Here is a 24,056-nt window from a genome sequence, read left to right as displayed (position 1 = left end):
TTACACCATAGCAACACATGACTCTGATCCAGGACAGGCGGCATGCAGAACATCCCTTAGAATTCAGGAAAAGTTAGAAGTCCACCTCCTCCCAACCTCCTCCACTTCCTACTGTCTGCCGTGCTGCTGGTGCCAAAATTTAGGCCTCTGATGTGTAGAGGGAACTGTGTGATTGGGGGACTCTGTGATGGGGGACGCTATAGTGATATGAGCACCTCTGATGTGAAGGAGGAACCTCTGATGTGATGGGAGCACCTCTGATGTGAAAAAGGGGGCCTCTGATGTGATGGGAGCACCTCTGATGTGAAGGGGGAGCCTCTGATGTGATGGGAGCACCTCTGATGTGAAGGGGGAGCCTCTGATGTGATGGGAGCACCTCTGATGTGAAGGGGGAACCTCTGATGTGATGGGAGCACCTCTGATGTGAAGGGGGGACCTCTGATGTGATGGGAGCACCTCTCATATGAAAAAGGGGGCCTCTGATGTGATGGGAGCACCTCTGATGTGATGGGAGCACCTCTGATGTGAAAAGGGGGACCTCTGATGTGATAGGAGGACCTCTGATGTGAACGAGGGACCTCTGATGTGATGGGAGCACCTCTGATGTGAAGAAGGGGCCTCTGAATTGATGGGAGCACCTCTGATGTGAGAAGTGGGCCTCTGATGTGATAGGAGGACCTCTGATGTGAACGAGGGACCTCTGATGTGATGGAAGCACCTCTGATGTGAAGCGAGCACCTCTGATGTGAAGGGAAGCTTCTCATGTGAAGTTAATTTCAGAAAGGCGGTTTTATGTATCATCCCAGGCACAGGTTTCCCATTGATAAGTATTATTTACGTTTTTACATTTTAGACTGGGGTGTCTTATGGCAGCCATACATGGATTGAAATTTGTTTGGTTCAGCCAAATTTTGATTCATGTATGGGCAGGCTGGTTGTACAGAATTTGATCTACCAATCAAATTCTGTGCAATGAACCTGTAAGGTTTTTCCCAAATGATTAGTGCCACCGGCTATAACCGGCAACACTGACCAATGTGTTCTGATGGCAGGGAAGTCAGAACACAATAGCACAGTGGGAGTGATAACCCTATCCACATGGAATGTATGCTTTAGGACTTTGCATACTTTTTAACCACTTAAGGACCGGAAGGATTTGCCCCCTTAATGTGCATATATGGTGTAGCGCTAGTAATAATACAAGAAACAATTTTCAAATGGAAAATAATGTAAACATTATAACACAAATGACTGCATATGTAAAGTGTAATGATGTAAAAAACTCTCATAGGCATCTATTAGATAAACAACAACGTTTTCAAAAAAAGGGGGGGGTAAAAGTCCCATAAAGATGGTAGTGCTGTTCACCACGTGGATAGCTGGTAGAAAGAGTGACACAGATATATTGGATCCACCGCGTAGAAGCAATGCAGGCTTACCAGAGCAGTTGGACTCATACAATCATACGTCTCATGAGTCGGTAAAGCTTGTATTGTCAACAGACAATGGAGTGGGGTTTCCCAGTCAAACGATGTGGAATCCAAAGTGCATCTAGGACTCTAAATGGAGCTCTTCTACCAGTAACTTGGTCTCGGTGTGGTGGCCCATAAAGGATGAAAAAAGGGGCCACATAGTATAATAACATTTTGTAAAAATGAATTTATTTAAAAGTAAAACACTTACATTTTCTGTGTTTAAAAAAGAGCTTGTCATAAAATTGTGGCAGGCAGTGGAGTCTCCCGACGCGTTTCGTCTACTCAGACTTCATCTGGGGTACTCTACCACTGCTGCCATGCTCCTTATAAAGATACCAAGACCCCCCTTGTTGAGAATCTAGCTCGTGCCCCCATACATTCACTTCCAGGTGTCGCCAAAATGGCGGCCCCGCGTGCGTTCCAGGCCTCTTTCCATTGTGTGGTGTGCGTTCCAGCACTTCTTTATTATTGCTCTATGTTTGTGTATGTTAGTTTCCCAGATAATCCTAACATTTGCAGAATTCTAGCATTTAGACAGAGTAAAAAATATACTAAATATATGAGGAATACTGAGAAAAATGAAGAAAGCATATGTATTATAAAATCGCAATAAGCGTATATATTGATTGGTTTGCGCAAAATGAATAGCGTCTACAAAATAGGGGATAGATTTATGGCATGTTTATTATTTATTTATTTATTTATTACTAGTAATGGCAGCGATCTGCAATTTTTAGCGGGACTGTGACATTGCGGCGGACAGATCAGACACTTTTGACACTTTTTTGGGACCAGTGATATTTATGCAGCGATCAGAGCTAAAAATAGCCATTGATTACTGTATAAATGTCACTGGCAGGGAAGGGGTTAACACTACAGGGGAATCAAGGGGTTATGTGTTCCCTAGGGAGGTGTTTCTAACTGTGGGGGGGAGTGGACTGACTAGAGGAGGAGTAGGAACAGACGATCTCTCTCTACTCCCCTGTCAGAACGGGGATCTGTTTGTGTATATTGACAGATCCCCGTTCTGGCTCTCTGAGGAATGATCACGGGTCGCCGGCTCTGGAAGTGTGCGCGCGCCCCCAATAGCTTCTTAAAGTGGCCGACGTACAATGACGGTGATTCGTGCAGCCGTGCCAACCTGCCGCAGTACAACTGCGTCAGCTGGTCGGCAGGTAGTTAAAGAGTGCCGAAATGGAAAAATGGTTGTGAAATGCTGTACTAAGCTAAGGGAAATGTCCCTTGCAAAGTGAACAACCCATTTTCCTTCAGTAAATCAACCCCAGTGGGTCTAGTTTTTTATTTTTATGGGGAAATAGGAAACGCAACGTTTGATTCTAGTAAGCACTCAGACTCCAATGTTAGTTTTCTAATACTGAATAGAAAACAAGCATCTGATTGATTGTTCTTGGTATCATATGCGGGTTTTCCTTCCTCCAAAGTTTTTAAATAATCCCATTTGCATTGCATAGTAAATCTATATTTAACAGGGCCTGGAACTTGTACTCCCTTCCGCAGAACTACTAACAACCAATACAAACAATGACCTTTGGCCCCGCAGACAGTCTGATGTGGTGTATGCGCAGGGAATGTTGTCTCCTAACATACTGTATTCTGATACAGTGACAGATGATATGTTCTCACACACTAAAGTGCTGTCAAATTTTAATAGGTCAGATCTGACATACGGATATGTACTAACAATCCCATGCTCCAGTGACACTGGAGCATGGGATTGTTAGTACATATCAGTATGTCAGATGTATTGTGACACTTTCATGTTTGTGCAGCTCTACAGTTCAGCGGATAAGCATCCTTTTGCGCTTTGCCGCTCTAAAGCACAACAGGTAAAAGGGGGCAAAGCATGGTCTGAATATATATATTTACTTCCACTTGTCTCAGCCAATGAGGATAACACAGAAGAGTCATAAGGCTCTCTGCAGAGCAGGTCACTTACAGCTATAGTTCTTTTCTCATCAGGTTCTTGTTTCATATCTTATACAGTCAAAAATACTGTATGCAAATTGAGCAGTATTTTGCCTCTTGTGGATATTTGCAATAACAATTAAAGTGTTACTAAACCCACAACAGTCAAATCAGTCTGTATATGCAGTATAGCAGGGGTAGGCAACCTCGGCACTCCAGCTGTGGTGAAACCACAAATCCCATCATGCCTCTGCCTCTAGGAATCATGCCTGTAATTGTCAGGGTCTTGCAATGTCTCATGGGACTTGTAGTTTCACCACAGCTGGAGGGCCGAGGTTGTCTGCCCCTGCAGTAAGGCATGCTTGTTATTCTCACTGTGGAACCTAACAGGTTAATCCTCAGCATTGTGTAAAAAGGCTGTTTGATCCTGTCTTCTCTGATCCTCCCCTTCTTCACTGTCCACAATCCATTTGCTGATAGTACAGAGCCTTGGAGTCACTCTGCACATGCTCAGTTTGGTGTGTATTACTAGAGAGTTTTTTTTGTTTTGTTTTTTTTTTCCTGGGAGGGTGCATTTGATCAGCACATGGCCAATCAGCATTGTCCAGACAGAAAGTCAGGGGTCCTGCAGCCTCATAGGACAGTCAGAGGAGAATGAAAATTCCTCCTACTAGCTTTAACCAGTGCTCAGCCAGACACTGATGGAAGTCACAAGATTGCTATATACTGCTGATGAGAAAAAGTATTTAGCAGTTTATATTTATTAAAATAGTTGCATTTCCATGTTCTGTGTACTGTGTGAGACCAGATATAATGAATGCAGGGTCCAGGGTTTAGTAACACTTCAACAGGCTTATGTATAAAAAGAATATCTAAGCAAGGCTGTTTTTGCTGGTCATAGCAACCAATCAGCTTCCTACATGTATTTGTTTAGTCCATAAACCTAAAATAAAACAAGATTATAATAGCTTGCTATGGAGCACATGCTGTTATCATGTTAGCACACTTTTACTACATAAGCTGCTAAGTGTCGTATATAAAAGTTGCTAAGCCTCCTCCAAACAATGGCATCATTACATGATCCTAAGGAAACATCAAATACTCTAAATGTACCCTCTACCCTGTATTTAGTTATGTTGAAGCCAATCTCTATGCAGATATGACATTGTCATTTAATCATGCATTTTAAAAATAATGACTTGTAATTTTACTTGCAACTTATCTAAACACAGATTGATAGCAGTCTCCTGTCATCTCATACACAGCATCACTCAGACTGGGAGAGGAAGAGGCAGTGCTAGAAGACAGTTAGGCTCTGTTGCGGTGCACTTGTGCTTACAGGAGGAGAGAGCACAAAGAGCAAGTTGAGGAGTTATCATGCTCCAACTAGCTGTGGGCAAAAGATGACACCCCACACCACTGTATTCCTGAACTCCAACAGAGAAGGTGGTGTGACCCTCCTGGCTATGCTTTTTGGCATTGGTGTATTGATGTAATTGACGATTCTTCAGCCGATAAGACAGCTCACATATGTGTAACTCAACTGTGTTTCAGCTGTTTTCCGGCAGATCAATTTAAAGAGGAGTTCCAGCCCCCCACCCCCAAAAATTAAAAGTCAGCAGCTACAAACATTGTTGCAGCTTTCCTTTACTATTAGGGCACTTACCTGTCCAGGCATCCAGAGGTGTCCTCACCTGAGCCGATTCTTGAATTGGCTCTCGGGGGCTGGCTTCTCCATCTTGGCTGAGGAAAGTTTCCTACTGGGCATGCATGAATGGTGCTGCGCTTAGTGAATGGGCCGGCTGTGCGGTGAAGGAGGAGGGGGCTGAACTTCTGTCCCACTTCAACACGGCAAAGTGAGCTGGAGTTGGGAGCAGGTACCTGTCAAAACCAGGTACCCGCTCCCCCCCAAAAGGTGCCAAATGTGGCAGCGGAAGGGGGGAGGAGGCAGAAGAGTGGAGCTTCCCCTTTTGGGTGGAGCTCCACTTTAAGTAACTAATATTTTAAATTTTTTCATACATTTTGCTTTTTTTTTATTCTGGATAGAGTGGTTAAAGGGTTTTTATTTTATTTGTGTCCTCTTGAGGAGACTTCTCCTCACTTCCTGTGCCATAGCCAAAACGTAAAGTACGTTAAGAGGAAACCCCTCCAAGGTAAGGGAATTTGATACTACTTTATAGTCAAGGTCAGGGAATCCTTGGTTGTCACCAGGGTCTTTAGAACTAATAATATCAGAATGACTACAATCAGCGCAAAGAAAAAATTGGCAAAGATAAAATGCAGCTGGATACTAAAAGATTTTTCACATAATCCAACAGTCGATATTATACAAAGGAGTGCAGTGCAAAATTAGGGCTCATTAAAACATTTCATATATAATAAAAAGTCCACATGAATCCGCACGCGTTACATTCACACGAACTTCCTCAGCAGGGCCTATGGAAGGAACTTCCCCAGTGAGGAAGTTCATGTGAATGTAACGTGTACAGGCGTAGCGAGTGTACTGAAAGTGGAGGGAGAGTCACCCTTGCATTGAAATTTCTCACTGGGACTCTTTTGGTTCTGCTTTTGGTTTTATTTGGATTTATATGAACTTTTTATTATATATAAAATGTTTTAATGAGTCCTAATTTTGCGCTGCACTCCTTTGTATAATATCTTTAGAACTTATGTTCTCGTTAGAAGATTTCACCTCTATTTCTGTTCTGGTGACAACCCAAATTTGAGATTTTATTTCATTTTCACTGGTGTCATAGTTCAGAGGAAGCGGTAACATCTCCGCCCTTCCCCTGTCATGCGGTGACAGGGATTGGGCCTAGCGATAGCCCCCAGCAGTGCATCATGAGAGGATGTCACATGGTCCCCCATACACAGAAGCACTAGGTATTTTGCAGTTGCGTTCACAGAAAAAGAAGGGTGAGGGGGCATTGGAGAATGTAAAGAGAATGTTTAAAGCTGGCTATGTGCCCCCCGCGCCACTTTGAGAGGGACGCCCACTAGAAGAAAGCAGCACTTTATGCCTCAACTATGTGGTGGGTTAGGAGGGGTGCCGCTATTACAGAAGAAGAGAGCCCAGAAGCGGGTCTTTAATAATTCACTTCTTCTTTCCTGGCAGCATGCCTCCTAATCCGCTATGGAAGTGAGGCATGAAATCACCTCATTCAAACCTCACCTACGGGGTGATTGTGTAGGCCTTCACATGACTCTCTACATGTGCAGAGTCACTATTACCAAAACCTTGAAATAGCTTTTATATATATATATATATATATATATATATATATATATATATATATATATATATATATATATATATAATTATCATCCTATGGCTTATTTTAGTTATTTATTGATTTTTTTTGACTTTTTACACTTGAACTTCTTTCTCTGGGCAAGGGGATGAGGGTGTGTGGATGAAGAACTTCCCTCTCCAGGGGGTGGGGGCGGCACGGAACTGTCTTTGCCCCTGGTGAAAGAATTCTTGTTTCGCCATGGTGGTCACCTATAGAGAGAATCTGCAGGATAGAAATATGGGGACAATTAAAGACTTACGTTCTGGGGCCACCATCCTTATCCTTCTTCACTACTTACTGATCTACTGACCAAGAATGTACATATTAGGTGTTCCCTCACTTGCAATATACATGCTTGTTCCTGGTAAGTAAACTACTAGATAGTAAAGAAAGGACAAGGTTGTTTTCCCTACACTACACCTTACACCTTCAAAACCAAGTGAGCCACGCCAATTCCATACATATAACCTGTCAAGTAGGTTGGTACATGCTAAGGTTGGTGTTTATGTCAAAAAGGGATTTATTGATGTCAACGTATTGTTCCTTTTGTATGGTGCAGGGATCTCTAACTGAGGGATAGTTTTGCAATACATTTAATTTAGAATTGTTGTAAACATGTGTTTTTGTAGGTTTTCCTGTTACGGATTCATTATATATGAATTTGAGGGTTAATATATTAAGCAAGTATGAGTGATAGTGGCATTGAGGAGGTTTTTACTGTATGCACTGGCACCACGTGCTACCTCATGCTGTAGGCCATAAACTGGCAGATCTTTTAGAAATGTAAGCGGTGACAAATCTCTCCATATTTATATTTCATACAAAGCGTAGAGCTGAACTCCAGGATAAGCAAGAGGCATGTGTATTCTTAATTGAATCGAGGTGTGCTTTGTGTATTTCTTCCAGATCTGTGCAGTAATCCAGTGTTAAACTTTCCCCCTGTGCAGGAGCTTCCTATAAAAAAGATGGTCACTGCTGCCCTCTCTCCTTGTGCAAGGTGACTGGTCTTGTCTCCGCCCCCTCCTGTAGTTTTCTGCGGGTAGGCTGTAGTGGGTGGAGCCTGATGAGTCCTTCCTACAGCTCTGCTCTTTCCATGGGCTATGTACACCACAGAGATTATATCAGGTCTACTTTTACAAGGTAAAAACTGGTTTGCAAAGGCATTTGGTGCACACAAAATTAGTTAATATCCTTTGCTGTTATTGAGGAGTATATTTAAAGTTATATTAAAGCTTCAGATCGTTTTACATTAAAATAATAAACATGTTATACTTACCTGCTCAGTGCAGTGGTTTTGCTATGGGGGCACCCAGGCAGGCTCACTCCCAAGCCGCTTCATGTCCATTCACACACAAAGCCGTGGCTCTGCCCCTTCCTTCTCTCTCCTCATTGGCTCACTGGCTGTTGTTGACAGCAGTAGAAGGGAGGCTGCTGCACAGAGAAGGGTTTTTACCTTCATGCATTGAATGCATGAAGGTAAAAATCCATGAGCCTTTAGAACCACTTTAAACTACATTTTTTGTACATTGAGTTGAGCTTTATTTCCCTTTCTCTACAGACAGGACATATATTGCTGAATGGTCAGGCAGATTTTCCAGCATGTTGGAGAATCTCTGCATTGTACTGTAACATTCCAACATGCTAGTTATCACTGTGGGGTTGATTTACTAAAACTGGAAAGTGCAAAATCAGGTGCAGCTGTGCATGGTAGCCAATCAGCTTCTAACTTCAACTTCTATAAACACAAACAAGTGTTCCAAGTGATGCGGCTCTTCTTAAAACAGGGAAACTTCAAAGCACTACAAGGAAACAAAGGAGGGCGTAAATGCCTAGTGCATTACCTCCAACACCATATAACGTTATTAAAAAGCCAAGATCATACTCACAACCATAAAGTAGTTACAAGCGTATAAAACCACAACTTCAGCATGCTGGATAACCATATCACTGTAGTTGGAAGTTGACTTGTTTCGAGAGACAAACCCCCTTCCTCAGAACTCCAAATACAGTGATATGGTTATCCACCAGGCTGGAGTTGTGGTTTTATACGCTTGTAACTATGGTTGTGAGTATGATCTTGGCTTTTTAATACATTTATATGGCGTTGGAGGTAATGCACTAGGTGTATACACCCACCTTTGTTTCCTTGTAGTGTCTAAATTCAGCTTGTACAATTAAGCTTTGACAATAAAACGTGATTGGTTTCTGTGCAGAGCTGCGCCAGATTTTTCACTCTCCAGTTTTAGTACATCAATCCCTGTGCTCTTGGCTTTATTTTCACACCAAATTACCCCATGGAGATGCTGCACATAAGTGGATTTACTTCACTGTGTACCTAGACAGAAAAGCAATGCTATTCTTGGTTTACAGAAGAGAAGCCTCCCTGATATTGTGCCAAAGATAAGGCGACAGATAGGGAATCTGTGGCTGAGAAAGTCCTCCACCTGTGGGCTGGTATGTTGTCAGTGTCCTTGTAGACGGATTGATTTATAACCAACTAATGCATTGCTACATTTGCTCTGGGTTAATGTTCATCTAAACGAGATACAGCAGTAGGAGATATTTTCAAACACCATTTCATAGGAGACCACAATCCTACACAGACCTGCAGAATGTGCGATACAGGGCGCTCAATACAACCAGACAGGGAAAGGACACAACACAGCAGTCAGTGCAGACTTGTGGGTCCCTACAGAGCAGTCCACGGCAATTGTTTATTCCATGCAATTTAAATGAGGCTTGTACTGCTGAATGGCCTTTGACTTTACTTGCAAAGTCTAGTTGTTTTTGTCAGGCTACATGCACACATGAATTTATGCTCCAAATATGATGTCAGAAAAATGGCTCCAATGTTGCATATGTCTGCACATTTTTGAGCATTTGTACGCGTGTTTAGGCGCATTTACAGGCATATGGCATTTAGAAGCATATGAGCATAAACTCATTCTTTTGGCTAGAATGTTACCTTAATTTATTCTAGCCACTAGAATAAATTTCTGTGCATATGTGCACATTATGTATGTTTAGGTGTGAGTATCTGCACACATTACACTCATAAGCTCCTCTTCAAACACAGTTTTGGAGCATTTTTTTTAATCCTTCTTAAGCCAGCCATACATAGATAGAAATTCAGACAGTTTAGCAGGGACCGACCGAGATTCGATCCATGTATGGGCAGGCTGATTGTACCCAAGTGAACTTGGGTACAACAAGCCTGTTGAATTTTTTACATGAGATTACTGCTTGCTCTGATGGCCAGGAAGGCTCCTTGTGCCCCCTGCTGGCAGCACACCATAGCGCTGCAGGAGACATTCCCCAATCAACCATGATTGTGTTTATGGGAGGAGGAGAGAAAATTCAATTATATATGGCTTGCCTAAGGCCCCTTTCACATGGACGGACCATCTATCCGTTTTTCTTCCATCCGTCAACGGACGACAATGCATTCCCATGGGCAAACGGATGACCATCCGTTACCATCCATTAACCTCCGCTTCCGTTTTTTTTAACGTACAAGGCTACTTCCAGATCCGTGAAAACAGATATTAACTGATGTTAACAGATAATGTCCGTCAACGTCCGATCAGTTAAGATCCGTTTTGAATAAATAATTTTTTTTTTTTTGTTTATCTGTGAACTCAACCTATGACCCAGGCAATGCTTTCTGGGTAATTTGCTTAAAGGCACAGAAAATGCTGTAAACGGATCAAAACGGATACAAAAATGGATGAAAAAACGGATGTAAACGTGTACATTAACGGATAAAAACGGAGATTAACGGAACGGAAGATGGATGAAAACGGAGATTAATGGAACAGAAGACGGATAAAGACGGATGAAGCAACGGATAACAACTGATACATTTTTAACGTGGCTAAACTGACAGTGCCGTGTGAAAGGGGTCTAAGGCCTCATTCAAAAAAAGAAAAAAGCATTTACAGGTATTTTTTATTTACCAATCTGAATGCAGCTGCAGTGAACTGCATAACACAAAATCCAAAAATTAGCGTCTGAGGATATGCATATGCACATATGCCAGATTCAAATACTGGATAAAGAAAAAAACCTGGACACTTTCACCAAGTATTTACTGATCATACGTTTTTACGGCCGTGTGAATAAGCCTAAACGCTGCTTTTAAAATACAGATCTAAAGGCCTAATGTGCATGGCCACATAGTATAACACTGAGTTAAAGGCATAAAAAAATGCTCAAAAGCAGCAACCAGCCTTATGAGGTCCTCGGTGGTTAGATGCAAGATGAACAACAGCAATCCCAAATGCTAGGCGGATGCAGCCCTCTTCAGATGGGGTAATCCAAAGTGATACTACAAAAACAAATGGACAAGAAGGCGCACGCACCTAGTACATTACCAAAAACATTTATCTAATAGTAAAAATTGCTAAAAATGAATAGTCAGAAAGTAGCAATTACATCATAGGGGTGTATAGCTGATGCATTTCAGGGGCGCTCCCCTTTCCTCAGAGCTAGGCTACTCCAGACACGGCTGAACGAGCGCCTTAAAAAAGGGGTCATAACTAGGGAGCCACACCCTATAATGGGGGGGGGAGGGGAAATATTTAAATATTTATAAAATTCTTATAAAATTCATAAAGTATAAAAAGCATAAAAACACAAAGAGTCGGTGGATGCTTCATTACATACTAATTGAAAAGAAAATATACAGTCAGATTATTCTTACTCTTTCTTACTTATTCTTTTTAGGGTGAGTCACCATCCATCCTCCATCACAGTCTAAGAATACTCTGAATGTATATTTTCTTTTCAATTAGTATGTAATGAAGCATCCACCGACTCTTTGTGTTTTTCTGCTTTTTATACTTTATGAATTTTATAAGAATTTTATAAATATTTCCCCTTTTTTTCCCTCTTCCCACTATTTCGAGGTGGGGCATTCTAGTAATGACCCCCTTTTTTAATGCGTGTCTAAAGTAGCCTAGCTCTGAGGAAAGGGGTGCGCCCCCGAAAGACGGCAGCTATACACCCCTATGATGTAATTAGAGTATGTGCGTCACGGCACATACTTGTGACTTGTGGTTCATTGGCTGATATCAGTTGCTACTTTGTGAGTATTAATTTTTAGCAATTTTTACTATTAAATAAATGCTTTCGGTAATGCACTAGGTGCAGTGCCTTATCGTCCGTTTTGTTTTTGTAGTATCATTAAAAAAAATGCTGCATGCCTGTGAAAGCGGTGTTTTATATGCCCGTGTGCATGAGGCCTTAGGTAGGTTGTTAATAACTTCACTAACTGTGTATTACAATATATGAAATACATACATTGAATCCACATATTAGCTACTTTATATACAGTATAGTGGGATGATATGCTTGTGACAACCAACTAGATTCCCATTTTATTTTTTGGTGTAGGTCCCAAAATAAAAACTAACACCAAACAACCTCTAGCTCTTGGACTGACATGTCATGTTGGATCTTATAATCCTTCCAGGAGTAGAGAGCCAGAAGTGCAATTTGTATTCAGAGAGCCTAATATAGTGTATGAGAGGTATTGCGGTAGTTATTGCCAATTGAGTTTTTTGCACTATTAGAGCAATTAATCAATGAAGGGACATGTCTGAAATGTTCTCTTTGACCACGGCTGCCACTTTGAATATAGCTATCGAGTGAATTTGAATTACCCTGTGCTAAAATAGAATCTGCCATTTCATCCCAATAGTTGATGTTCACACTTGAAGAATGATTTACTGCAGCCAGCTTGTGCAGAGCATTTTTGTAATGTGTATGTGCTTATTGAGACTCGGCTTATAAATCATTACATAACTAAATTGAAATTACCTTTTGTATAACAAAGATAATTTACTGCCCACAATAATTCAGAGCTGTGTTCTTCATTAGCATGCACAGCGTTTTTTATGTTATATTACATTATTGGCATATTGGCATTACAGCCATGCCTGGACTTACGGTGGAGCCAAACCAAAAGGCACAAAGGAAAGTGGAGATGTTTCCCATGACAGGCTATCAGATTTTAGGTTTTCAGGTTTCTGGTTAAATGAAAGGTTAGAAAATGGAAATACGTGATTGCTGTAGGTAACACCACTGTTTTTTTCTTCATGAATAAATCCCACTTAAAGCAGTATTAAACCCAAAAGCAAAAATGTATTATATTGCAGCATAAAGCGGAGTTCCACTGGTTTTTAAGTTTATTAAAAGTCAGCAGCTAGTAAAAGTATAGCTGATGACTTTTAATAAACAGCCACTCACCTGTCCCACGGTCCAGCGATGCGGCCGCCCGAAGCCTCCGTTCTCTCCCCCTCCTCTTTGCGGCGCCAACATTGTGATTGTGGGCGCCAGGCTGTGACAGTTTACAACTTCAAAGCCGGGCATGCACTGCGCATATGCGAGCCACGCTGCACTCCATTAATGGCCAGGCAATGTTCTGGGACCTGTCACGTGTCCCAGAAGATTGCCGGGAGGGAGGGGCCGCATAGGAATCGCCTAGGCGGTCGGAAGGTGGAAGGAGGAAGTGGGACAGGAAGTCCCACTCCAAAAACCAGGTACCAGCCCCCGCAAAAAAACGACATGCCAATTGTGGCATGTCAGGGGGCTAGGAGTACTTAAAGCGGAAGTTCCACTTTTCCACTTTTTTTAACAATTTTTACAGTAGATGTGATGGTTGTATTAGTTTCCTTTTTTTTTAGGCTTTCTTTCTTCTATGTTCATCTAATGATTCAGCCAGCAAGTCTGTTGTTTTTCAAAAGCACAAGCAAAATCTCTTTCCAGCAGAATGTATCAGTTTACATTGGATTTTGGGTGAGACAACCCACTTAACACTGGCAGGGGTAAATAGAATGATCAGCTTTAAGGCATGATTCACACCTATGCATTTTTAGTGCTTTTTGTATTTTGCAGATTTGCACTACAGAACGTGTTCTATAGGAAAACATGTTAAAAGGACTGTAGTGCAAAACTGAAAAATGCAAGAAAGAGCTAAAAATGCATAGGTGTGAATCAGGACTTATTCATTCATGCAAAACCTTTATCCCAAAAGGAAAAAAAAAAGTTTGCTTTTGCTGCCTTTAAAGTGTAAGCTGGAGTTTGGCTTCCATTTGTTAGTGTATTTAAAGTGTTACTAAACCCACAACAGTAAGATCAGTCTATATATGCAGTAAAGCATGCTTGTTATACTCACTGTGGAACCTAAGGGGTTCATCCTCTGCATTGTGTAAAAAAGGCTATTTGATCCTGTCTTCTCTGATCCTGCCCTTCTTGCATTGTCTCCAAAACATGTCCGGATAAGACAGAGTTACTGGAGTCAGGCTGCACATGCTCAGTTTGGTGTGTATTGCTAGAGAGTTTTTTTTTTTTTTTTTGGAGAGTGCATGTGATCAGCACAGGGCCAATCAGCACTGTCCAGTCAGAGGGTTAGGGGCAGTGGCGGCTGGTGCTCAAAATTTTTGGGGGGGCACAAACAAACTAAACAAAAACCCATCAATTGCAGCCACTGTGACATCAAATGCAGCCACTGTGCCCATCAAACGCAGCCACTGTGCTATCAAATGCAGCCACTATGCCCATCAAAAGCAGCCACTGTGCCCATCAAATGTAGCCACTGTGCCCATCAAATGCAGCACTTACCTGTCTCGCAGCTTGATCAATTAAGCTTTGGTAATAAAACCTGGAAGCTCATTGGTTTCTATGCAGAAGTGAGCCTGATTTTGCACTTTCCAGCTTTAGTACTTAAAAGTACTTAAAAGTGGGGTATGCCTGTACTGCTGATAAGAAAAGGTATTTAACAGTTTATATTTACTAAAATGATTGCATTTCTGTGTTCTGTGTACTGTGGGAGACCAGATATAGCGAATGCAGGGTCCTGGGTTTAGTAACATTTTAAGTCTGTTAATACATTTACCACTACCCTCCCCCAGACTAACAATGCTGCTGTCCGCTGTGCCTCCTGTGCTCATTCCTTCAGAGTTGTGTCTCATTAATACAGGAAGTGTGTTACTGGCCAGATCGCCATGTAAAAACAAAGGGGGGAAACTAAAGAAAAGAAAACTGATGCAGCCAACACATATAATGATTGATAAGCTTCAATATAATACATTTTTGGCTTTGGGTTTAATGCTGCTTTAAGGGCAATGCTGCTAATATTGATAGATTGCTTGTGACTGGAAGCTAGTGAATTGAATCATCCCACTGCCTTACAATATCCTAAAGGGATTCCACAGGTGAGATCTCTCTGCTAAAAAAAAAAAACACAGTTCTGTCCCCCACCCCTAACCTTAGAGTCTCACTCCTCCTGTCGTAGCAAATGAAGTTTCAGTCTTCTTAATGTAACAACAATGAATAACTCCACAGGGAGGGTGAAGTCTCTCTAGCATTGACCATAACAGTAGGTCTTGCTATGATTTCTGCTGTCTAGATCTCTCTGCCATGTAGTATGTAAGAGATAAATGTGAAGCTACATGATGATTTAACCCACTGGCATCTATCCCAAACTGAAATATCAATTCTGAGTAGTCTGACCCTTTAACGCTGATTTATAAATCCTGACGCATAGAGGAATATGGCTGTCATTTATATCAACTAGTCATATATTTAAATTTTCCAACCTATCCTAGAAAATGACAGCTGGAATCTAACTGGTCACTATAGGTGACAATTCATGTTATTTGCTTTAGCTTTAATAAATAGGCCTATTCAGTGCTGCATTGTGTGTTTCCAAGTGCAATGATGTCACACCTCTATTTCTACCTAGGCATTTCTTCTTATCATCATTGTCTTCCTCTCATCACCTTCCACTAAATATAAATGCATGTCTTTATTTTTTAGTTTGTTATCACTGCACCTTTCTAGATGTATGGATATTGTTTGTAATAATAATTTTTTTGATGACTAAATTGAAATGAACTGATTTGTTGTAATGAGGTGGAGTCTACTATCATTGAAATTATCTAATGTCTTTACTAAACTAGCTTTGGTACCAGCCGATCCGGTATTTCAGCACTCTGGACAGTTGCCTGCAGACTCCCTGGTTAAGATCGGCTATCCATCACAAAGCACCCAGTCTAATCACTTATGTGAGTATACATGCTACATTTCTTCAGGAGAAAACCTGTCTTTCTTTTGATTTACTTTTCTTTCTCCACAAAGGATAGGAACTTAATAATATTATGTTATATAATAACAGTCCCTCGGGTCTTTACACTTTCAGAAGATAATTGTTTCCATCCAAAGCTTTATTGTTCTTGTTGCCAAGATCTATATGAACCACATATTCTCTATATCAATGCATATATATATATATATATATATATATATATATATATATATATATATATATATATATATTTGATTCTCATTGAAAAAACAGAATGTTTATACATTTCTTACCATACTAATATTCACATGTGTTTAGCTGAGACTTGCTGACCCAATTCAGCTTGACCAGTAAAAGAATTGGTCATCCATAGTGATGATACCTGCATCCAAAATTCCAGATTGTGCTTGGGACAACAGCAAGAGTGACACTAGAATTATCTTAACCAAGACAAAAGAATGCTCTTGAGTATATCCCTGGCCGGTTCAGACACTGCTGCTGGGTAATGCTCTCTTAATAAGAGCCTGTTTAGCTCAACCATGTTACCACAGATGCCCCGTAGGACTGCACACCATCAGTGTGAACCACTGCAGGCAAAAATTCACAAACTGACTTCAACTGGCTTTCTAACCCATGAGGATACACTCCTCCACCACGTTTGCCCAGTACATGACTTAATTGTAGAAGCACTTTACCTCTTCCTCTACGATTAAGCCCTATACAGGTCGAATGTGTTAGAGGAATGTATTCTGATGGGTCTGAGAGCCAGCTGAAGCCAGAATTGAGAATTATCTGAATAGATATTTGTTGACCTAGAACAGCCTTCTCAACTAAGGTTCCTCCAGAGGTTGGTAGTGGTTCCATGAGCAATAAGCAATTTCAGCCTCCTCTCATATAAGTAACCACTGGCACCAATTATCTTTTTAGATATCTGTAAGAGGGGTTCTTTCCACTGATCACAAATCTAAGAAGCATTCTTCCCACAAATCATCATGCTAATATACCGTGAATTATTTTTGCCATCTGTGTCCCATTGCAGAGATTTCCCTTTACTTCCTTTCCCATAGAAGGACAGGAAGTGGGAGGAAATCTCTGGTTGTCACCAGAGTCACCAAAACCAGTGTCCCAATTGGAAAATTTCCTCTCTATTACTGTTCTGAGGACAATCTAAAATGTGGGATTTTTTTTACTTTCATTTCCAATGGTAAACAGACAAGTAGAGAGGGTGAATCTCCCTAACAAGGGCACAGACAGCAATAGAAACCTGGCAGTTGTTCTAATCCCTCTACACTCCATCCAAAACTAAAAAAAAGTCTTGACTTTAGTTATACTTTAAGGGTTCCCCAGTGTTAAAAAGGTTGAGAAAAGCTGACCTAGAAAGTTGAAGGTTAACCCCAAGGCTGGCCATACACGGTTTTAATCTCGGCCGGTTCAGCAGAAACTGGCTGAGATTCAAACCATTAATGGGCAGGCTGAATGTACCAAGTTGATTGATCAATCAACTTGGATACAACCAGCCTGCCACTAGCAATAATTACTGTCTTCTCCTGGCAGGGAGGGCTTCCCCTGCCCCCCTGTATTGATGGGGGAAACTTGCAAATTTCTTTCCTGCAACTCGTGGTTGCAGGACAGAATTTCACACAGTGTATGCCCATCCTAAGTGGAAAATATATGGGAAAAATATATGGCAACTTTTACAGAAAAGAAAAAAACATTTATTCACAAAGCCAAAAGGAATTATTATTCCATCAAACGTAATTATTATAAACATAATTAAGATGTGTATATTTCTCCCAGGGTAGCAATGATATGTATCAACATTTGGTAATGGATATTGTCAGCTATGTATATAATTATGTGCACAGTGGACAATACGGATATAAAACATAAAAATAGCTATGTTAGTGAGTATCTAGTTTGAAGTTCTATATAAGCCAGGTCCTGCACACACTTTAGAGAGGTATATATATGTGGCATTACCTTCAATTCTGTTCTCTTTGGTAAACATCCAACTTTAAGAAAAAAATGGAGGACATAGATGAAAAAAGAAAAAAAAAGTAATAGCATTTTTTCATACACTAAAAACATAAAAAGGTTAGTCTGATTCTCCTAATTCCAATCAAAATTTGAATAATCAAACTTCTTTTATATACTACACCTAACACAATCTTACTCTAGTCAGCATAAAATAAAAGTATAAAAATGTATAATTGTGTGACACTGGGAGATTTTAAAGGAAGAGGAGAGGATCATTTAAACTGACATTTCTTATATATGATGACCCTTGACCTGCTTTGAATTTTCATTTTTATATTTTACAGTAACACATTATTACACTGAGGTTTTCTTTATAATAGGCTTTGAAAAAACTGTAATGTGATAGCAAGCCTATAATCTTTGTACATATTAGGCTCAATGGTCTTCATAGGTAGTATACTGTACACGTGAATGTGGTGCGCATAGTCTATAAATGTGTATTAATGTACTAAAATCTTAATTTTTTTCTATAGTATTTAATTATGAAGGTATACTGGTCAGTCAAATTTGCCCATTATATGTCTATTAATGAAGTATTTATATAGCGCCAACAGTTTATGCAGGACTTTAAATATTTGGCATCAGTCGCTGCCCTCAAGGCGCTTACAATCTGAGGTCCCTATTTTATATTGATACACATAGTAGAACCAATTTGGACTGATGCCAATTAACCTGCCAGCATATGACTTTGGACTGTGGGAGGAAACCGGAGTGCCCACAAGTGACCCATGCAAGCACAGGGAGAACATGCAGACTTCATTCAGGTAGTGTTGGGTTCGGTTAGGATTATTTACAATTTAATTTTCTTTTAAGAAGGTTTTAATAAATCGGCTCCGGAGTGGCTTATCCTGGAACAAATTTCTGATAAGCAGCTGTTCAGCAGAGATACTGACTGCAAAACCTAACATACAAACAACCAACCACAAGTGGCAGAATCTTCAGATCTGTTTGTAAAATACCCATATGAAAATAGGAAGCAATTAGCAATAAAAATGCACATAAAATAGTATGCTCAGGCAACTATAATGCCTCAAGTGTGTTTATTGAATATACTGGACACTCGTGTTCCTTTTAAAGGAGACCTGTGGGAGAAACTTGCCTTCCAAAGTATCATCTCTCAATCCTTCCAGCAAAAATTCTAAGATCATCATTGCACCTTGGGATCTCCAAAACCCAATAGCCACCAGCATCCCAGACATACTTCGGTCCCATCTGCTACTGTCCTTCATATTACTTGCATTCTGTGTTTTGGTGATCCCAATGAGGGTAAAGTATACAAGCAGGCACGGTGAAAGCAGCTTTTGGGCGTAAAAACACACCAAAGGTTTTCATTCAGCTTGGACACCACAACTCAATTGCATTAATTATAGCGTTCATTTGTATTTAATTTAATGATAAGAGTATATACCTGTCACATTTACATCACACCTCATGCCTCAGTGCTTCAAAATTATGAGCATTGTGAGGGATAAAGTATTGGTAAACCCTCACCTTGTAAAACAACCCATTCAGTTTAAAATAGAAATGAAAGACAATGCATTTGCGTATATTTATATATACATTATAAATACCCTTTTTTCTTTTTTTTTCAATAAGTGATCACATAAACTTTGAAAAGAGGCTTAGAGAGCTAAGAGTGGGGAAACAGCAGTACACTGATCTTCCCAGTGAGCGGCTGTGCAAGGAAGGGGGGGGGGGGGGTGACAGGAGTCAGCACAAGTCATGGGCACCGGAAGACTGGCAGACTGTTCTCCAAGAACAGCCAGAAAACTGACCACTCTGGGATGGATGTGCTCTCATGCCTAGTCTGGCCAGTTTTTTTTTATAGGAAAGCAGGGAGACTGGAAGGATCACCATGTATTTCACACGAAGGAAGCAATCCAAAGAGAACAGGATACTTTTTAACACAAGCACATGATACAACAGACACATATCAGGAATATGAAATGTTGGGGTAACATATTCTTACACAGCAGCTGCTGCTGCTAAGAAAAGTTGCACCATTCACTCTCCTCCTTTTCTCTGTAGCAGCTTCTGCTGTTAACCTCTACAGCGCAAGTAGACGGCCACTTAAGACAGTATCTGACAGCTTTGAAGAGGAGAAGGGAAGATTCTTACCAAAAGCAGCCATCAGAAAGTAATAGGATACACACCACACCATACAACCACACACACAAATCAGCTTTAAATGCTTACTTGCAGGATTTTCCTTTCAAATAATGATGTTTTTTATTCAATTGCAGTGTGCCTTTGAATTTGAACATTTGACTAGTCAACTCCCTGGCACAGTCTGATCCCTCCTTGTGCAACCGATCCCTCTCTACTTTCTGTGCTGGCCCAGCTCCTCTGTCTCTCTCTTCACCTCCTTTACCTCTCTTGAGTGCAGCTCAACTGCAGGGTTTTACCGGCCCTCAACTGCTGGCGTGGACAAGCCCTTATGGCTACACATACACTTTCACAGTATACATAGCAGACTGCAATTGTAAAGACACATCTATTTTTTTATTTTTTCATCTACTGTGTTTTATTTTTACTTTTTTTTTATTGTACTCCATGATCTGGTAAATAATTCCTAAATTGCTATATTTAAATGCTCTTATTCTGGTAGATAGATAGATACATTCATACATACATAGATACATGGATATATAATATTAGAGGTTAGTTTTTAGAATTTGAACCATGAATTAGCCTTAGCACTTGCAATAATCCTTGCAGTTCAGGCACAGCACAACAGCACAGCCTATTGGTGGACAGGCCAACTTGTCATAGAATAAGCAGAAAGAATGCCAAATGTAATAAAAATATTGATGAAGTAAAAAAATTGTTCATTGAGGTCATTTAGATATTTCAATCAGAGTTCCTTTAAATTCATGAATGGTAAATTAAGGTGCAGGCTTAGTAATTACCCTCTAATTACTAGTGTCAGACAAAGAGCGTGATTCTTCATATCCTTAATGAAATTGATTCATGCAGATTTAAGCCTAATGCACACGATGAGATAATCGGACAAATGATCGTCCGTTTTTTTTTTTGTTTGTTTTTTTTTTTTGCATGATAGTCTCCATATCAAATGCGAATAGGTTACTAAACCAATAAAATTCTCATACGACAGAATAAAAATTCGGAAGTGATTTAATGTATTTGTATTGTATTACGAAAATTGTACTATCTGGTATCATACGAGAAACATTTTCATGTTTGTCCCTTCTGAAAATTTCAGACGACTGCTGTGTACTAACGATCAGATTATCATACGATGGCATCAAAAGCGGAATTTCCCGTCCCCTTTTCTAATCGTGTGTACGAGGCTTTAGACAGGACATTGACCCCTTATGAGTAAAGTTATATCCTTAGGACCTGAAGGTGTAAAATGGTGTGGAAATATAACAGGAAAACAGAACAGAACATTAATGCACATAAATCTATATATCTTGAAGTAACATTCTGCAGTTAGTACAGATAACAAAGTATCTATGCACACAATAGTATCATTACAAAGACTGTAGCAGCTGTACCCATAGCTGTGGCCTCCATTATAGAAAAGAGAGTTCAAGAGACCCTACACATATAAAAGGAGTACAATGTTTGAGAAGTGGGCTGATAACAGTAGTGTCAAAGAAAGCCTCTGTGAAGATCTGGATCCTTCTGTACTTGTTTGGTGACATGATTACATAGGGACAGGCACATTTTAAGTATTGGAGCTCAGATCAGAGATTTAACCCCCTCCTACTATTGTCACGAAAAAAAATCAAAGCCCCACATGTCTGATTATTATTGTTATTATTATTATTATTGATATAATTGTAATGATATTTGAAGCTTCAAGTGTCCTCCAAAAATCTACCAAAAATATATATACAAGCAACAGTCCAAATTTACCAATACCTAAAAAATATACCTAAAAGGTTTATTTAATAGGGCAGCACAGCGTCTAAGTGGTTAGCACTCCTGCCTGGCAGCACTGGGGTCGTTGGTGCGAATCCCAAACACAGTATTACCTGCCTGGAGCTTGCATTTTCTCCCTAGTGCCTGCGTAGGTTTCCTCCCGGTACTCCGGTTTCCTCCCACGCTCCAAAGACATGCATGTCTAAATTAGCCCTAGTATGTGTATGCATAAATGTGAGTTAGGGATCTTAGATTGTAAGCTCCATGAGGGCAGGGACTGATGTGGACGTACAATATATATGTAAATGGCTGTGTAAATTGTTGGCACTATATAAGCACCTGTAATAAATAAATGACTGTACCCATATAGCCTAAACACAAGGTAAAACACTTAAAGATAAAAAAACTCTGAGGGTTTAGGGTACATGGGTACGGTCATTTGAATAAAGCCTTTTGGGTATTTTGGCAGCTTTGGATTGTTGCTTGTATATATTTTTTTTCCAATATTATTTTTGGGAGATTTTTGGAGACAACCTGAAACTTCATATATCTTTACCCTTTAATTAGTACTTCAAAGTCAAGGTTGTCTTCCCTTGTATTATTTCTTTTTATAGGGCAGTGAAGATTTCTATTTACCTTCCCTTTATACAGATTAGTATATATCTAGACACTATGGAAGCAATTATTATTGTCAGATTAATAAAAAAAATGAAGTCAAAAAAGTTACCTACAGACTTTGGCTGATATGAGATGATTTAATATTGACAGGGCAGGCTCGGACAATTCGGCTTAGCTGGTAAAAACAAAGGGAAGAACGCACACTATGTTCTCTATAAACTTTTCTTTTATTCCAAATTAGCACAGCCTAGAAGATAAAGCTCTGATGTGTTTCCCACTGTACTCGTTAAGTCGATTGTCAGGGACCACGTGTACCTCCAGCCAACAGTTCTTCTCAAACTGATTTGCTGATGTCAGATTTTGTTTCGTATTTATTATATCAGGAAAACGTTGCAGCAAAAGTGTAATCTCAGGACCTGTATGGAATGGACTGTCTAGTTTCTCATGTTATATACATATGGTCATTTTTGTGGCTCTGATGGTTCAAATCTTACAATATTTGGGAGGCTTTCTAGAAACTCTCCTGCCACCAGCCTGCATACTGCCTGTGAAACTTTTGCTTTTACCCTTTCTCATATAGATAGCCTAATTTACTGATCTATAAGGATTATTATTTTGCATAATGGCAATTAATTTTAGCAATGACAGCCATAAGAGCTGACAATTATCAATCATTAAAGCGGTGTTCCGCCCCCAAAAAAATAATTAAAAGCCAGCATCTACACATACTGCAGCTGCTGGCTTTTAACAATAGGACATTTACCTGTCCTGGAGTCCAGTAATGTCGGCACCGCAGCTGATGTTTCCATCAGCTGTTGGGTGCTGCCGCCACCATTGCGGGTAAGGGCACCCGGCAGTGCAGCCTTATGGCTTCACACCGGGAACCCTACTGTGCATGCCCTGCTCCTCTCTCCTACTGGCCAGGCGACAGGGGGAGGAGGAAAGAGGAGGAGGGAGTCCCACCGTGATGTCACGGGCCGTGGCCCGGACCCCCTAAAGGTGACAATTGTGGCACCGGAGGGGGAAGGGAGACAAATGAGCGGAAGTTCCACTTTTGGGTGGAACTCCGCTTTAAATGAAAAATAACACATAACATTATACTTTTTTAATTGAGCCTATAGTCTACACAGAAATGATCATACAACATGGGTGTTCTTCTTTAGAGCTGAGATTCACCAGTAGACATTATAAGACCATCAGTTCATTCACATTAAACCATTTGATGCTCAAAGCCAAGTTTTATTTCAAAGTGTTACTAAACCCAGGACCCTGCATTCACTATAACTGGTCTCCCACAGTACACAGAACATGGAAATGCAATTATTTTAGTAAATATAAACCTCTAAATACCTTTTCTCATCAGCAGTTATAGCAGTCTTGAAGCTTCCATCAGTGTCTGGTTAGCTTGTAGGAGCAGTTTCCATTCTACTCTGTCCTATGAGGCTGCAGGACCCCTGACCCTCTGTCTGGACAGTGCTGATTGGCCCTGTGCTGATCACATGGACCCTTCCAAGAAAAGAAAAACTCTCTAGCAATAAACACCAAACTGAGCATGTGCAGAGTGACTCCAAAGGCTCTGTCCTATCAGTAGATGTTTTAGGGACAGTGGAAGAAGGGGAGGATTAGAGAAGACAGGATCAAACACCTTTTTACACAATGTGCAGGGTTAACTCCTTAGGATCCACAGTGAGTATAACAAGCATGCTTTACTGCATATACAGACTGATTTTA

The 24,056-nt window shown here is 40.4% G+C and overlaps 1 protein-coding gene across 2 annotated transcripts in view; it reads left to right on the top strand.

The window, feature by feature from the left end:
* The window catches only part of ONECUT1 (one cut homeobox 1), a 76,266-nt gene that overhangs the window by 45,434 nt on the left and 6,776 nt on the right, over positions 1–24,056 (top strand). The window contains exon 2 of one of the 2 annotated variants that reach the window (XM_073618744.1): positions 15,658–15,762. The exons of the other annotated variant lie outside the window; for it this stretch is intronic. Within the exon in view, the coding sequence (XP_073474845.1) occupies positions 15,658–15,762 (105 nt within the window). The remainder of the gene's footprint in view (positions 1–15,657; positions 15,763–24,056) is intronic. 2 annotated transcript variants of the gene reach the window in all.

Source organism: Aquarana catesbeiana, linkage group LG03, assembly GCF_042186555.1.
Source record: "Aquarana catesbeiana isolate 2022-GZ linkage group LG03, ASM4218655v1, whole genome shotgun sequence".
Taxonomy (NCBI): Eukaryota; Metazoa; Chordata; class Amphibia; order Anura; family Ranidae; genus Aquarana; species Aquarana catesbeiana.
The sequence above is the reverse complement of the archived record's forward strand: the minus strand, read 5'-3'. Positions and strand labels throughout refer to the sequence as shown.